This window comes from Chenopodium album, chromosome 13 (assembly GCF_948465745.1).
Source record: "Chenopodium album chromosome 13, dcCheAlbu1.1, whole genome shotgun sequence".
Classification (NCBI taxonomy): domain Eukaryota; kingdom Viridiplantae; phylum Streptophyta; class Magnoliopsida; order Caryophyllales; family Amaranthaceae; genus Chenopodium; species Chenopodium album.
Window position 1 is genome coordinate 35,046,496 of NC_137846.1, and position 16,634 is coordinate 35,063,129.

At 32.6% G+C, this 16,634-nt stretch overlaps 1 protein-coding gene across 2 annotated transcripts; it reads right to left on the bottom strand.

The window, feature by feature from the left end:
• Window positions 1–5,143: 5,143 nt before the first annotated feature.
• LOC145576591 (kinesin-like protein KIN-14Q) lies at window positions 5,144–10,513 on the bottom strand. 2 transcript variants are annotated; one of them, XM_081634318.1, is made up of 16 exons: window positions 10,288–10,513; window positions 10,035–10,088; window positions 9,814–9,894; window positions 9,523–9,728; window positions 9,220–9,430; window positions 9,065–9,141; window positions 8,888–8,987; window positions 8,688–8,786; window positions 8,406–8,582; window positions 8,011–8,296; window positions 7,177–7,338; window positions 6,872–7,087; window positions 6,734–6,771; window positions 6,406–6,569; window positions 6,198–6,323; window positions 5,144–6,065 (listed from the first exon to the last, which is right to left on the bottom strand). In XM_081634318.1, the coding sequence occupies exons 1-16, from the start codon at window positions 10,367–10,369 to the stop codon at window positions 5,283–5,285; spliced, it is 2,862 nt and encodes a 953-aa protein (XP_081490444.1). In that variant the 5' UTR covers window positions 10,370–10,513; the 3' UTR covers window positions 5,144–5,282. The 2 variants fall into 2 exon arrangements, with proteins under 2 accessions (XP_081490444.1, XP_081490443.1); XM_081634317.1 differs by having other exon boundaries at window positions 9,814–9,915.
• Window positions 10,514–16,634: the final 6,121 nt, after the last annotated feature.

The following is a 16,634-nucleotide window of genomic DNA, read 5'->3' on the forward strand; positions in this document are numbered from 1 at the left end:
TTATAGTATATATCTAGCTATCTTTTGTATTATTAGCTTTAATCCAGTATATCTAGTCAGACTTGCCATCGCTTATATTAGAAATAAGTTTTCGTTGATTATTGAAAGTAGTATCATTCCCCAACTCTTTCATGGTATCACATCATTGTATTATACATCTTTCCATTATTCTCGTATGAGAATTTTTTTAGATTTTGTTCATGTACATATATTATAATTACAATTAAATTGAACTGAGTATCATGATAATATTATTATTTAAGTTGACTGATATAGTATTATAAAATATATTGTCATGATTTTGATGTGTGATTGAATTCAATAGTATTTGATGTTATATGTTTACGTAAAATTGAATTATTGGAATGATGAATTTATTTTAACATGAAATTCTTGTATATATGGACGTGAAGTTATCTAAATTTATGAAGGCAATGCATGGTCAAAGACCATCAAGAATAATACAATAACATGTATATGACCTAAAAAAAAATTACTAATAGTTTCTAAAATATACTGACTAGATTATCTATCATGTTAAGATATATATATAAAGTTTTTAAGGAGTTGATGTAGCTTTCTTTTGGTTGAATATTTTTTAATAGCAAACTCTATGTGAGATCAAATTGATGAATGATAGCTAACTAGACTCACTAGCTCATTCCCAGAAGTGAATGAGAAATTGCATGATTGATAGAAAACTAATAAGCATGTTTGCATGATGTTCATTTAATTAATTATATTATTCATGAAAAAAAAATCCATAAGAACATCTATTGGAACAAGAAACAGTGTTATGAGTTCAAGAAATTAATCATGACATTATAAGCAACTTACTTACAAAATTTATTATGCCCATATTTATAAGAGATTAATATAATTGGGCAAGAGTTACGGTTTCACTTTATAATTATGCTTGATACATGCATTGATAAAAGAATTTATGCCTTAAAATTTGGATGAGATTTAATGTTGGATTCATTTTATTCCCCATATGCAAGGATTAGGGGGACATTGTATTCATTCCATTATTTTATGTAATCCTTGCACATAAATAATAAAATATATTGAAGGTAAGTTTGATATATACATTAACTTAAAAATCAACGATTTATTAAATAGAAGTGGCCACATGTTAATTAAATATTTTGAAATGATACCATCCTGAAGATGGATATAAATAAATGTCATTGATCATATACTAATTGTTATTGCTCCAATTAAAATTGATGTCCCAGATGGACAACACAAATTGTTGATGAACCTATAGCGTGCCTGAAGTGTGATAGATCAATAGAATCTAAAGATATATAATTAAGAATCTTCGAAAAGGAAAGGAGCCACTATGTACAATGACGAATTTGAGGAAGTGATAAACTACATTACATTTCTAGAAGAAATAACTTTTAGTAAAATTCTTAAGTTCCATGATTATATAAAAGACTCCAGAAGAGTATAAAATATCCAACAAAATAAATATGTATCAAGTTTATAGTTTAAACTCCAGTAGAATATGAGTAATTATTGGATAAAATATTAATTGATTGTCTTGCCAATTGTATAAAGAAACACATGTTGGTGTTATAATATCACATCATATTCATGGCCATGCATAAATTAAGTTTAATAAAGTGATCACTAGTGTTGGAAAACTGACCAGAACTCAAAGTTAGAAAAGTGATTGGATGTGATAATTAAATTAGGCCATCCGGGTTTAATAATTACCCGTTATGGAAACCTGAAGTTTCATTTGATAATGTGCTGACGCTCTCTTAATGTTAGATATATAATGAATTGAATAGCAAGACATAACTTTGAGATTGAGCTATATATGGATTATGATTCATAATAACTTGTATTGAGGAAAATTTCAAGAGTTAATAGATTTTGATTTTTTTTATTAAAAGAGTAATGGGTGACCAGAAGTTCACCATCCAAAATAACTTATATATTATTATCAACTATCAGGTGACCAAAAGCTTACCAAATACACTATTTAAGTCTTTAAAGATCCAGAAAATCACCACCTAGTAGAATTACAAGCAAGTGATTTATGCTTGTATAACAATTCTTTTGATTGGGGCTATTATATGTCAGCACATAAGAATTAAGAAAGAAGCAAATTCAACTGCACAACATATGTCTCCCCATTGATGTTGAATTATTGATCTCCTGAAGAGAACAAATTATGAAAGATTTAATAATAAATACATATGCGTTATGCAATGTATAATGATTTAAAATTGCTCTCTAGAAGAGATAAAAGCTTGTTTAATATGATTCTTCTGAGAGATAAATTTTGTTGATTATGATCCTCCCATGAAATGAATTTTATTACAAATGTGTATACTAAGTTGGTGAAGAATTGTGATGCCCCTATATATGAGAGATTTTACCAATTTAGGGGGAGAATTGGAGTAAGTTGGCAAAAATTAATTAAACTGATGATCCGTATATAAATAATGGTAATTTGAAATGTTTTCTAGCCAACTTTCGTCCATATGCTATCAAGATATGTTGCACATTTATGATTTGATTTGTATTCATTTATGACTCATGTTGCATAGCGTTGAAGATACATTTTGGTCATATTAATTATGTGCATACATTGAGATAAAATCTTGTCAATTGTACTTGAATCACTACACCTGAAGTGTATGTTGTATATGATCGGTTCCAAAATAAAGATATGTTTAATAGATATGATATTTGGCAAGATGGTGCAGTTAACACTAATAGTGTAATAGTATATAAATATCATAGTGAATGAAATACCCTAAAAGTGGTATAGATATCTGAATGATTATAATAGATGGCCTATGATGTAAGAAAAATTATGATGGTACCAATGAAAAATGTATTCAGATATCATTGTCAAAATAGCATGCAAATAAAAGTTGTATCTTAAGGAATTATATGATGATACCGGTATATGATGGAACCGATAAATTATGCATATGCATGATATAATGGACTAGTGAATAAGGGATCTGAAATATATTTCCATTTTAATGTCGACATAATGATAATAAATAAAGTTTATCATGGACCAGAAGTCTAATGAAATATGGATTTTAAAATCCACACTGTACAGTGTCTTGTATTATTTTCGAGTCCTATGTATGCTCATATGCATGTGTTAGTAATAGGTTACTGGATTATTCATTGCATATGTTCGAAGTTGTTAGATGCATTACTTATTGCATTATTTGTTTAATATGTTATCATATTTTCTATATCTCATATTGCATGCATTACTTTCTATACAATAATTGTGGTGTATGTCAATGTTCATTCAAAGTATAGTAAGACATATTTATTTGATGAAAAATGAGAAAGAGAGATTTATATTCCAATGGGCTTATAATTGTGATGAAATTATTGATGACGCCGATTTAATTGCATGTTATGAATCATGTAAGAAGATGAGTTCCCGAAGAACTTATAAACGACGCATTTATATATCCAGCCCTACAAAATTTATATTTTGAATATTGTAATTATTATTAAACTTTTAGTCTATGTGACTGAATCATTGACATCTCAACCTGAAGTTTGAGCATAAAAGTGTTATTAGTAATGAGAATTACTATTTGTATATGAAAGAGAACTATCGTGTCAATTATTAATATTCTAAAGAATCAACAAGATACTTTATGAGTGAGACTGTTTTATCATGGTCCAGAAGAACCATGGTCAATATATATAATTACATGTGTTATATTATACAAAATTGAAAAAATCAATATTAATAATATCATGTGTTTCCATATTATTATTAAGGAATGTTTAATCAAATAATAATGATCATCAATTTCTATTATTCACGGCCTCCAGAAGAAGGCATAAGTATAATGGTTAAGGCAACTTTAAACAGAGATTTCGAATGAAATTTGGACAAACACATGTATTATTGTTATAGGTTTGGTGATATGAAGACTCACTTGTTCGCGTAAAGATTTAAAGATTTGGGAGGATCGAAAATCAAGGAATGATACCATTCTGCATCATGTGAGAAGACTCTCAACTACATTGGATAAATTGCATTAGAAGACCTCAAGTTATGTATTCATCAGGGGGAGAAATTACGCACTGCACACTTTTTCCCTTAACCATGGTTTTCGTCCCATATTGGGTTTTCCTGGTAAGGTTTTTAACGAGGCAGCATTTTGAGCGTATTACGAAGAATGTTGTACTCTTTTTCCTTCATTAGGTTTTTTTTTCCCCACAGGGTTTTTCCTAATAAGGTTTTAACGAGGCACAATCTTCGATAATGGACATCCAAGGGGGAGTGTTATGAAATATCGTGTGGATGACCATTATCCTCGTTTGTATCATTCCGGAACAATCTAGATAGGGTTTATATTCTTATCCTATCAAGCCCTAAATATATTGTATGTATATATATATATGCCTTATCATATGGAATGAAATACACAGATTTATTCTCTCCTCAATTCTTCCCTTATTCTCTTTATTTCACAACAAAACCAAGACAATATCAATCTTTATAACGATTTGTTTCGTTATTTTTAAAAAGATTTTGGACTCACTCATGAACATGAAAATTGAGAGTAATAAAAACACATGGAGGAATACATACTTGGCTACCTCCCAACAATGAGCAAGGTAGTAATTTCTACCAAGTTATATCAACACATCTATTTTGTGGTTATAAAATTACCAATTTATAAAAGACTTTTAGTTATGTACTAAAACTAAACATAGTAACCCCTATACCATTTCTTTGGTAACTTTGGATACAATTGCACAGGTAACCCCTAAATTGATAAGTAGTCAGTTACGGAACCCAAATGTTAAATAACCCTTAAAACATTATTTACCGACTTTTAACCGTCCGTAAGGGAGGCAGCCCAGATCTGTATTCAGCAAATAATCTATTCAGCAGTATGTACTATGAATGACGGTAGTATATAATGCAAAGTAAACACCAATAAGAAAAAGAAACCCAAAAAAAAAAAAAAAAAAAAAAAAAAAAAAAAAAAAAACAAGCAGTATTCTAGGTGATGTTACTATCATATGCCATTACAGCTTGAATTATGATAGTTAAAGGATCCTAAGGTGTGATTTAAAGTCCCATGACAAAATTAGAAACATCTGAAATTTTTTTAGCGAAATAGCAGAGATGAAAAGCTTAGAACGAAATTAACTCAAATCAGTATCATGTTTATATACACAAAGAAATCTGTTACAAGTGTACATAATCAATTAAGATGAAAAGCATCATAAGCAAGAAATTATATAAACAAAGATTTAACCATTCAAAAGTTCCATCCCCTCTCCTTCTCCCTTTGACTCTGCTTCTTAGCTTCCCTAGTAGCCATTCTTCTACCATTGCCCAACAACACCCTCTGTCCCAATCTTCCCCGACTTCCAATTGAGACTCTAACCTTCTCAAGTCCTACATTTACGCCTCCTTTCTTAAGCTGTTGCTGCATGGGAGATTTCCCTTTTTTCTGAAGACTTCGCCTCAGTACACTATTCAACATTTTTACGCCACTCTTACAAGCTACGGGGCTGCATATAGCAGGCTCTAACGAACACTTATCTACCTCATTTCTCTCTTCTTTCTCATCTTCTAGAGGTGGTGGAAATGGCAACGTTGAAGGATGGTAGAGTGTCATTGGTGTGCTGGGTAACGGAATTAAAGAATTTCTTCTTGGATTTGATGCTACAGGAATCCGCTGTGCAGTCGGGCAAAGAGAAGCTCTGCCTGTTTTTTTCGGCTGCATGAATAGCTCACCTGTCTCAAGATTATTTTCTTTCTCCGGGAGAAAGCTCTCCACCAGAAGAAAAGATGATGGCGTTTTGTGGTTGTTATGATCAGAAAATAAACGAGGAAGACTTGGTGAATCACTTGTGTTTTCATTGACATTCTTCAGAGTTCCCAGTGTTTTAGCTACTAGAGGAGGTCTATTCGGTGCACTATTTTGGTCTTCAAACTGCTGCCGCATTTGTTGTTGTTGCTGCTCAGCGATTTTTGTGTCTACATGTTGTCGTGCCAACTTTCTCTCTACCAAAAGCTGTGCCTCAAGTTCCTTCAGCTGAAATATAAGACCTCTTACTCTTAGTGACAGTTTAAAATTCTCAAATACACAAAAAGATCTATTAGCCAATAAGATACATTTACTGCTACTGTTCAATGGAATTTACTTTCTCCTGTACAAGAACAATACCTTTTCTTGAAGGTTCTTGTTCTTCTGGTCCTTGTCTTTGATCTTCGACTCCAGATTGTGGATTGTTTCCTCCATCTTCTTAATCTGCAAATCCTTCAATTTTGCCTCTTGCTTGGTCTTCTCAGCCTACAAGCAAAGTAAAAGTTGATTAATTAAAAGATGATATTAATAATTAAAAAAGAAAGCTGAAGTGTGGAACCATTATTACCAATTGCTTGTATCTGAGAAATTCAATATTGTCCAATTGCTTCTTTGCTGGACCTAACTCAACTCCCTTTACCCTGCTAGCAAAATTAAGTGAGCAAATAGTCTCACTTAAGTCATTTTCATTGGGACTGATCTGTAAAAACATAAGCGCCTTGGAGTCTCCACCTACAAATTAAAATTGAAGGAAAACATGAACCAAACTCCATTTCAAGTTGAGGGTTTCCAGTTTTCTCCATAGCTCATACATTAATGGTCAAAAACAAAAACAATAAAATATATATATGTATATATATATATATATACACACAAAATACAAAATCTCACGTTACCTAGAGAATCTTGAAGTAGATGGGTAAGCTTGGAGTTCCTGCGGAGTAATATGAATGTTAAAACAGGACCACAATGGTACTATGATTTATATAGAAAATCTGCAAGGACAACATTCACATTAATGATTGACAATGCACCTGAATGGTACATGTTGACTCTTATTTGCCAAAGCAGATATTACATCTCCAAGAGCCGAAAGAGATTTATTAATATTTTGTGCTTCCTTCAGCCGTTCACCTTGAGCTTCAGTTTTGGCTATCCGTTCACTGCCTGCTAGATCAACCAACCACAACTTGCTTCTAGTGCATTCTCCAGTCAGCAAATTTTGGCCCTTTACCATTACACAGTGTATGCTGTAACAAATGTTAAAAGCATAATGTACATTGAAAATGTCAAAAGCTAGAAAGAAAGAGGGTAAAATAGCATGCACTTGGAAGCGAACCAATGAGACCGGCTACTGTGCTCATTTGCATTAGTAGAGCCAACTGCCCTGGCATTACTTCCAGTTTGTAAAACATCCCAAGCCTCTCTAATGTTGCTTACATGTGCTTCAATCAATCCAGGAACATGAAGGACACCTTCACTGGCCTGCCTGATCTCAAGCCTATAAAATCAATATACAATTACACATCCATTCTTAGTACGATATTAGCCCCTTTATCACAAACATGATAATCAGTAAATAACACTCATAAAAAGTTTTATCAATAGTGATGCCTGATGATAATTCAGACGAAGCAATAAAAGTCAAAATTCTAGCTGAGCAAACTCAATGTAAATTAAAAGGAGGGAAGTACAAGCCATATAAATTAACTAGAGCAGCTAATCTGGTAGCGATAACACGATAACACTACTGGTGAAGTCCACTAACTACAGAATGCTAGAAAGTGGAGGCAGCATACAATGTTTTTATATACTTCATATTTTTTTTAACCACAAATCATTATAATCAATCAAATCAGAGGGAAAGTATTGAATCTTGTTGATGAACTAGCTCCTACAAATTGCTTGAAGTATGGAGTAACCTTTAGAAAGTTATGGGCCACACTCTTGGAGGCTCAAGAAATATGTTGTTAAATCCGAGTGAGGTGCCATTCAGGGTAAATTGCTTTAGTTGAAGGCACTGTACAGTGTACACTCATACTATAAACATAAATAATTAAGTCACGTGTGATTTACGAGTTATATACTGATATTTGATGGACCATGAATCCCACATGATCAACCACTTCTGACCTTATATCTATTGTAAGTTTCTGAATATTAAACAGCCTACCTCTTTGAAGCTACACTAGGCTGAGTTCCAGAGGCTAATAAATCTCTTATTTGCTCATTGTATACCTCCAAGACACTCACACATATTTCATACTGAAATAGCTTCTGTCTCTCACTCATAATTTCAAACAGTTCAGCAAGCGTCCTATAATTGACACCACGAGCATCCTCTGTGCCCTCCATTGTGAATGTTTTTCCTGTCCCAGTCTGCCCATAAGCAAAGATACAGACATTGTATCCATCTAAAACTGAGGTTGCAAATGGTGCAGTATCCTCGAATACATCAGCTGGTAAAGGAATAATAGATGGTAAATAGTAGAGGATTAGATTCAATGAATAACAATCACAGTTGAATGATTGATATAGAGAATAGGTGATTATTAAAGATCAAACTACCTTGGCCTGCTTGCGGACCAAAAACAGCATCAAACTTGAATGTCTTACGTGGATGACCATTTGACTTAATTGTGAGTTCTCCATCGCTAGCAGATTCAAAATCAATGGCTGCCTTATCTCCCATGGATATTTCCTCTGGATTCATCGGCCTGCAGCGACAGAAAACACGTATATTGCCTGCAAGCAGAGCACAGGCTAGGATTAAGTTCTCAATAACTTAATGTTAAGCAATAACGTTTTCTTAGTCTTGTAGCACTACAAGATTTCAGCACAATGTCAGACCTTTTAACTCCAGAACTTTGTTATAAAGTTCTTTTCTTTGTTTTTCCCCTTCACTGATTTTCATCTTCAGCTCATCATGATATGAAACCTGCTGAGTTACTATCAACAAAGAGCCAAAAATTAAGTACAAAACCATCAGTACTTATTGTTACAAAACCATCAGCACAAAATGTCAATAGATAGAGCACTAGTATTGTTACATGTGGCTTGCATTACAGATTTCAAGTCATCCATATCTCCAAGGCAATCCTTGTATTTCTTTGCTTCTTCTGATAGTTTGATTTGGTCCAATTTCAGAATCTGAAATTCAGACAAATATACTCTAAGATTTCAACAGACCATATATGAAACTTGGTCAATAAAATTGATGTCAGTACCTTTAAATGTCTCTTTAAGACACTCAAGGAGGAGAGCCATTTGCTCTTTTCTTTAACTTGTCCTTCGACCGCAAATGCTGCATTATAATGAAAGTTCATCAATGTGCAAACCAAGTGCATTTGCAGAATAGACCGCACATAGAGCACTCGATTACCTAATGAGCCAACGTGCATTGACTTGCGCATGAGCTCATTTTGGAGATCACACAGGGATTTTAAGGCCTTTTGGCACTCATTGTTCTTGACCTCATTCTCTTTCTTCAGCTCTTCTATAGCTTTCCTTGCTTCAATTAACTGCTTCTTCTGATTATCATATTCTCCTTGCAACTTCTTGATACCTCCAGTTGACTCAGACCCATATATATCCTGTGCAAAACCATTTGTCAAACCACAAATTAACACTCAAGTGTCGCGGCATATCTAGCTACTAGAGTAATCCATGAGTGTGAGACAATTACTTCAGCCGAGTGCCAAAATGATGAAAACTTCGAAGATTCATGGCTACCCCGAGACGCTTCTGCTTCAACTCCATTTATGCCTTCCTCTAGTGACAGCACAATGTTAGCTGCCCTCTCCTCAGCAGAACTCTGCTTCAGAATATCAGGTGAACCAGCACAGACAACCAAATCAGGCGCCGTTAACGAAAACCCCAACATCGACCTACCTGCATTTATCACCAAATCAAAATTCCGAGGCTAATCTCAATACACATGTACATTGTAAACAGACAATGGAAATTCCTTCAGTACCATTGTTTGTATCACCCTTAATCAGATCAGTAAATCGCTGCGGACTAATAATTTCCAAGCTTTGATGCAACCCAGTAGATCCTAGAACTTCAAATTTTACACCTAATTCAGAATCATCATTTCAATCAAGTTGAAATCTCAGTCAGGCAAATCATCAAACATATGGGGTTCATGATATACTGTAACATTTACTTAATAATCTGAGAATATGCTGTGATTACCTTCTGAATTTTCCATCCCTTTTGATTTAGAATCTGTATTAATCGAAGAAATGTCTACAAAAATTGAAACAAACCCAGACTAAGAATTCAACAAAATTAGGGTTTAACGGGCAGAAATAAACAATTCTAAACGCATCTTGATTCCCACATTTTAGGGTTTATGACAAACTAATAAATTCGGAAAACCCGGATTGAGAAAATTTATCAAAATTAGGGTTTAATTGGAAAAAAATATTATCAGAAATTTGCTTACCCTGAGAAAAAATTAGGGTTTGTTGTTGACGAGAAACATCAGTAAGAAGAAGTGGATCATGCCATTGACTGTGGTCCTCCATGTTGAAACTATGGAAGTTTGCGCTAGATTATTTTGAACTGAAAAAGATGAATAAAGAAGAAATGCTTTAAATTTAATTTGATTTGATTGAGAGGGAAAGTTTTAGGGGTGAATTTTGTTAATGATTACATAAAGCCGAATATTGCATTTCGTTGTTCTACTGAAATATGACCGTTGTTGATGTTTAAATTTCAAGTTTAGTGAATGGAGCATTGCATTCCTTATTGGGATTTTTTTTTTTTTTTTTATATATTTTTTTATTGGGGGAGTAAAGTTGTGCACCATTTGTTGATTTGAGTGCATTTTGGCGAATATCTGAGTTAAGGTAATAATTAAGGATTAAACTTTTCTAATTTTCACTTTTTAATAGTAACTTTTTTCTTTCACCTTTCAGATTTTAAGAAAGACCTAGTGAGTAGCCCGGGCGTTGCCCCTGGTTGAAACTGTTGTAGACGTGCAATTGATAATTTTTTTTTAAGTCTTTTTAAAATTGTAGTTCATGGTCAAACTAAAATTGAGTGTTTTTTTTTAAGTATTTTTTTTTCTTAATTGAACCTTGTTGTTTGCACTTATATATATATATTTTTACATATTAATTACATACTCGATAATTGGCTAAGATGGTGAAATGGCTATTGTTATTATACGAGGTTGAGGGTTCGATCCTCCTTATCCTTATGTTTTTACATTCAATTATGTTGGTTGCTTGGGTGATGTGTTGTTGTTTGAGTGATGATGTGGCATCACAATATATTGAAAAGATGATGTGGCGCAACAAAAAAGGGACTACGTGGCACATCGACGTTCTTAGGAACGCCTTTTAATATATAGTATAGATTTCAGAGGGGATAAATTAACTATGGTTAAGCGATAGGGCCCACCAATTGTTTTAGGTTCTAAATTTATTTGCAAAAGATAATTTTCGTTAGTTTTCCCTCAAAAAATAATGTGTGTTAGCCAATTGACAAGGTCAATGAGCTAATTAATTTTGAGAAAATGGAGTGGGATTGGGAGATGGTGAATTCTCATTTCAATGAGCGTGATAGGAATTGTATTATGGCAATCCCTTTAAGCTCTCGGTTCCCCAAAGATGAGCTAACCTGGGCTTTCTCAAAAGATGGTAATTATTCGGTTAAAACCGCATATATGTCGGGAAAGGGTTGTGATCTTGATGACTTTCATTATGCGTGGGTTGACATATGGAAGGCCAATGTTTGTCCTAAGGCAAGAAATTTCCTTTGGCGTCACTGTACTCAAACCCTCCCTGTGCGAAGCTTGCTTAAATACTGTCACTTGACTAAGGATGATAGCTGCCCATGGTGTGAGAACATTGCTGAGACTTGGGGACACACTTTTTTCGAGTGTGTGAGAGTTAGAGGTTTGTGGGATGATGTTGATTGTTCAGTGATGTATGACTAGAACTTTTCTAGAAATCCCTTTGAATTGCTCAAGAGTTGGAAGAATATTAGCCCAGAAACTAAAGTTCGTGGGCTATATCTGCTTTGGGGAATATGGCAGGAACACAACTTGAAAGTCTTCCAACAGAAGGAAACTCCTTCATCTATGCTGCTCGAACATGTTCCAGGTGGGTTGATGAGTATGATAGGTATCGTAAAGCCATTTATTTATCATCTTTGAACTCACATTGTGCTATCCCTAGTATTTGGCATCCCCCACCCAAAGATGTAATCAAAATCAATATGGATGCATCTTTGTCTGATGATGTAATATCCCGTATTTTTATATGTATTTTAAATCATATCATTATTTTATGAAGTATTTAAATAATTTGAGTGAATAATTTATTGTATTTTATTAATTTAAAAGGTTTATTTTTAATTAAAGGTCTATTTTTATTTATTTAATTATTTAGAAATATTTTTTATTATTATTTAGAAACTTTGGGGCATACTATTTTTGTAAAAGGATGTTTTAAGGTCAATAGAATTTTAAGAAAGTCAAAGACTAGTTGAAATTGGAGAAGTAATCATTAAGTGTAACACCCCAATAATTCTCTCTTTAAACCTGGGAATAACCTGAACAATATTCAAGAGAATTACTAGCGTGCTATCGCCACGTGTTCAAACGTTAAGGCTATATCAGAAATTAGCAGCGGAAAACTAAATCAGTTATAAATAAGTTTCAAAACCAATAACCAAAACTAAATTAAATCTTACAACTTGGAACTATTAAGGCCCTTATTCAAAACCCAATTTAGTTAAAATAGTATAAAATGAAATTGAGTTTAATGAATTCAAAAGTAAATAGCAAAATAAATAGTGAAAAGTAACCAACACTCCACTCAAAATCCCACAACCTTGATGCGAATGCTGAATGTGTAAGAACCTGTGGTTAATTTGCTCCCCAATATTACAAGTGTAAAAATTGGATCGTCACAGGGTCATTGAAAGGCGAAGGCCGTGACCAAAGAAAGACACACACAAAAGTACGCAATCAGCAAAGCTGAGTACATACAAGCTGCGAAACATAATAAGAAATCTCTAGCATGCTATTAATAATCAATCAACACACATCATTAATTTGTAGACTCAACACATGACTCAACACATGACTCAACTATCAATTTACTAAGACTCCATTAGTTAAAAGTAGTTAACTCATCATTTTTATTCATTGGATTAAGCAATAGACAAGGTTGTCCAACCCATGCTCCATTTGGAACATCAATAAAAGAAAAACCCCATGCCTCCTTTCGGAAACATCAATAAACATCCAACGACCACGGGCGCGACTCCGTGATCGTAGTTAGTATGAGATCTCACCTAACTCCTAGTTTTTGAAAATTATTTGAAATAAGAGACTCGTAGATCAGACGGCCTCGAGAAAAGTGCACGACTAATACCCCGTGTACCCCAACCCCTGTTTGTCATTACTCTAGATGTGCACAAATCTGGAGTTTTATTGCTCATCCATCTTGCACTTTACGTGATTTACAAGTTTAGACTTGGTGATGACTCATATGCATAACAATACAAACAATCCAATATCCATTCAATCAAGTACACCAAATTTCCAATTCAATTCTTGATTAATTAGTGACAAGCAATGTTCATTATTGGTTCCTTTAACTACCTCGGTGTATAAACACCTTGAGTGCATAAGGCACCCCCAAAACCTTAACCTCGTCTCATAAGACTTGAATTCTTCCTTTACTCATTCTATTTCAATAATCATGAATGAGTAATAAATAAATCATTCCACATATTCACATACCTTTGCCTCTAAGCGCATCTTGAAAAGTTAATGCATAAATAATATTTGCAAAGTAAAATAGTGCACATCATACGAAAATCACAATGTATAACCAAACAATCAATCCCAGTCTTCTCTATACATGATACTAAGTTCGCGATACATCCCTAAACATGCTTCTAAAGGCAAGGTTTTGTAACTCGTACGTACCTTGAATAAACGAATTGGTATGCCACTTTACTATCAAGAAATCACCTTCAATAAACTCCTCTCCTAAACCAAACAATAACATCTCAATCAATACCCAATCAATCAAATTTATAGCAATACTAACTTTAAAACCTTCAAAATTCAAATCAAACAACACTTTAAAACCTTCCCTTTAGTTAAAATTAAAGGCTTATATATAGTTCTTTAAATTTTCTTCATAAAAACCTTAAAATATACTCTTATACATGAAATTACAGCAAGTTTAAGTTTAATAAAAATCTGAAAATTATTTAAAAACCCCTAATAATCTCCCTTTTTAATGGGTGATTAAACCCTCTTTATAAAACATCAAAAGTAGTACTTAGAAACTATTTCCAGCACTTTAGATTAAATAAAAAAAACCCTTCAAAACTTTATCAACACATCACTTTAATACTCAATTAAAAGTCTCCTAGGAAATAATCACTTCCTAAAAAAAAACAACAATTAATATTACTAACCCACGTAATTTCCAACAATATAATATGATGAAAAACCTCTTAAAACTTCAATAAAAAACATATTTATACTTAATTAACTTTAAACATAATTAATTTTATTAATCAAACTCAAGGATAAAATTTTAAGCATAAAAAAAACTTCGTTAAAAATCAAAAACTGCCGGAAAATCATATTTAGAGGCTGAATTTGGCCACGAGAGGGTGGTGCTCTCTACCAAAGGTAATGAGTCTTTCTTAAAACGTTGTTTACACATGGAAAACACTACTTTTTTTTATCAAAATCGGATGAGTTCAGAACCTGATCGGGATTAAAACGGGATTAATATTAACGAACGGAAATCTAAAAATTAAAACACGAATTTACGTGTTCAAAATAATCTGGAATTAAGTTAAAGTAATCATTAGTTATAATCACCAAAATTTCAAAACATCATTACTATAAAAGCCCTAAATCAATTGTTCGTAAAAACCCTGAAATCGTGATTTTCAATAATTAAAAACCCTAGGTTATAAAATTTACAAAATCTGAAAATTATGACATTTATAAAATCTGAAATTATAAAGTTTAATCATCAGAATACAATTTGATACTAATTAAATTAATTTCAAACAATAAAATCAAAACCACAAATTAATAAAATAAAGGAGAAAGAAAATAAGACTAACCTTTTTGTGGGAAATTTTTGGGGATTCATGGTGTATTTATAGAGTAGGGAGTGTAGGGTTAAATTTGGGCTTATAAAAATGTGGGCTTAAGTTATGGGATAGGGCTTAAGTTATGGGTTTTGGAATGGGTTATTCCAATAAGAGTATGTAGGAATAATTTACATTGCCCAATAATTAATAAATGTTTGGTCCAAAATATATTTTACTTTTATAAAACCTTATACTTAAAATACTTTAACCCTTTAAAATATTTAATTAAAATACTTGAGCCCTTAACAATACATTTTATTAATGCTTAAATACTTTATAAAAAATACATAAAAATACGGGGTATTACATTAAGGATAGAAGGAGAATTTAAGCTATAAGGGTTTTGAGAGAGGGTATAAATACCCATCACATGAGCAAGTTAAACCGTGCCCAAGGTGGAGAATACCCAAAAATAAACACACACACACTATCTCTCTCTCTCTCTCTCTCTTCACTTCACACGCACACAGACATGGTGGTCGGCTGCCACCACCACTTCCACCGGTTGGCCACCGCGCGCTAGCAGCAGACGACAACAACAACCCCCCCCCGGCATGGAGGGCGGCAGCAGCCCCCTCCCGTCCATGCGGATGTGTTTTTTTGAAAAAAAACTTAACTTTCTATTTTAATTTAATCTAGCCTTGATTTAATTATTGTTTTTGGGTTGTGTGATGATTTTACGATGTTTTGATTATGATTATTATGTATATAATTTTCAGATTTAGTTATGAATTAAAAAGCCCCAAATTGAAAACCCTAGGTTTCAAAATTAATGTATATATTAACGGAAATTGATTTTTTAGTTGATTGAAATTATTGAAATAGGTGTTTTTAACATAATTACTACAATTTTATAAGTTTTTTTAAAGCTGGAATTTTTATATAAAGGTTAGAATTATGTTTCTTGAAAGGATTTTTAATTACCCATTAATTGGGAATAAAAGTAAGTGATTTAAATTAATTTTCAACATGTTTTAGAGGGTTTAAAAGTGATTTAAAGAGTTTATATATTGCTGAAAATTTATTGTAAATGGGTATTAATGTCTCTTTGTAATTTTGGGTTGTAGAAGACTTCCAAGTGAGTAATTTCATTTAGTCACGGCAATTTGGAGATCGTATTTAAGGTACGTTCGTGTACTCAGTTATTAATTAAGTATGTAGAAGCATACTAGACTTTGTTTAATTGATTCCAAGGTAGTATCATGATAGTTATTGGTTGAAATTGTTGATTGGATTGATGTTTGTGATTTATTTGTGAAGTATGAATTATTGAGGTGAATAGTTGATTGAAATTAATTATGTTGGCATGTTGATTATGAACCACATTTTTATTATTGGTATGATTGAGAGCATGTTTAATTAAACTAAATGTTTAATTAAGTTTGGAATATTGAAAGAGGATTTTATTATGGTTCATATAATTTTTACTGATGCTATAAGCATGGGAAAGGACATATTTAAGTGTAATGATTAAATTATATATTGGTTCCTACTTGCACTTAAGGTGTTTTAATCACTGAGGGATAGGATTTGTGGTGCATTATGCGTTTAAGGTGTTATTTAATGCCGAGATAGTTTAAAAAGAGTTCAACATTAAATTAAATATGGTCACTAATTATTCAAGAATTAAATTGATATGTTTGTTTG

Excerpts from the sequence above, each read along its gene's own strand:
- LOC145576591 (XM_081634317.1), bottom strand. The coding sequence starts at position 10,369 with ATGGAGGACCACAGTCAATGGCATGATCCACTTCTTCTTACTGATGTT. Across the intron at positions 6,772-6,871 it reads AGTCAACATGTACCATTCAG|GAACTCCAAGCTTACCCATC; the intron begins GTGCATTGTCAA and ends ATTACTCCGCAG. Across the intron at positions 6,066-6,197 it reads ACAAGAACCTTCAAGAAAAG|CTGAAGGAACTTGAGGCACA; the intron begins GTATTGTTCTTG and ends CTTATATTTCAG.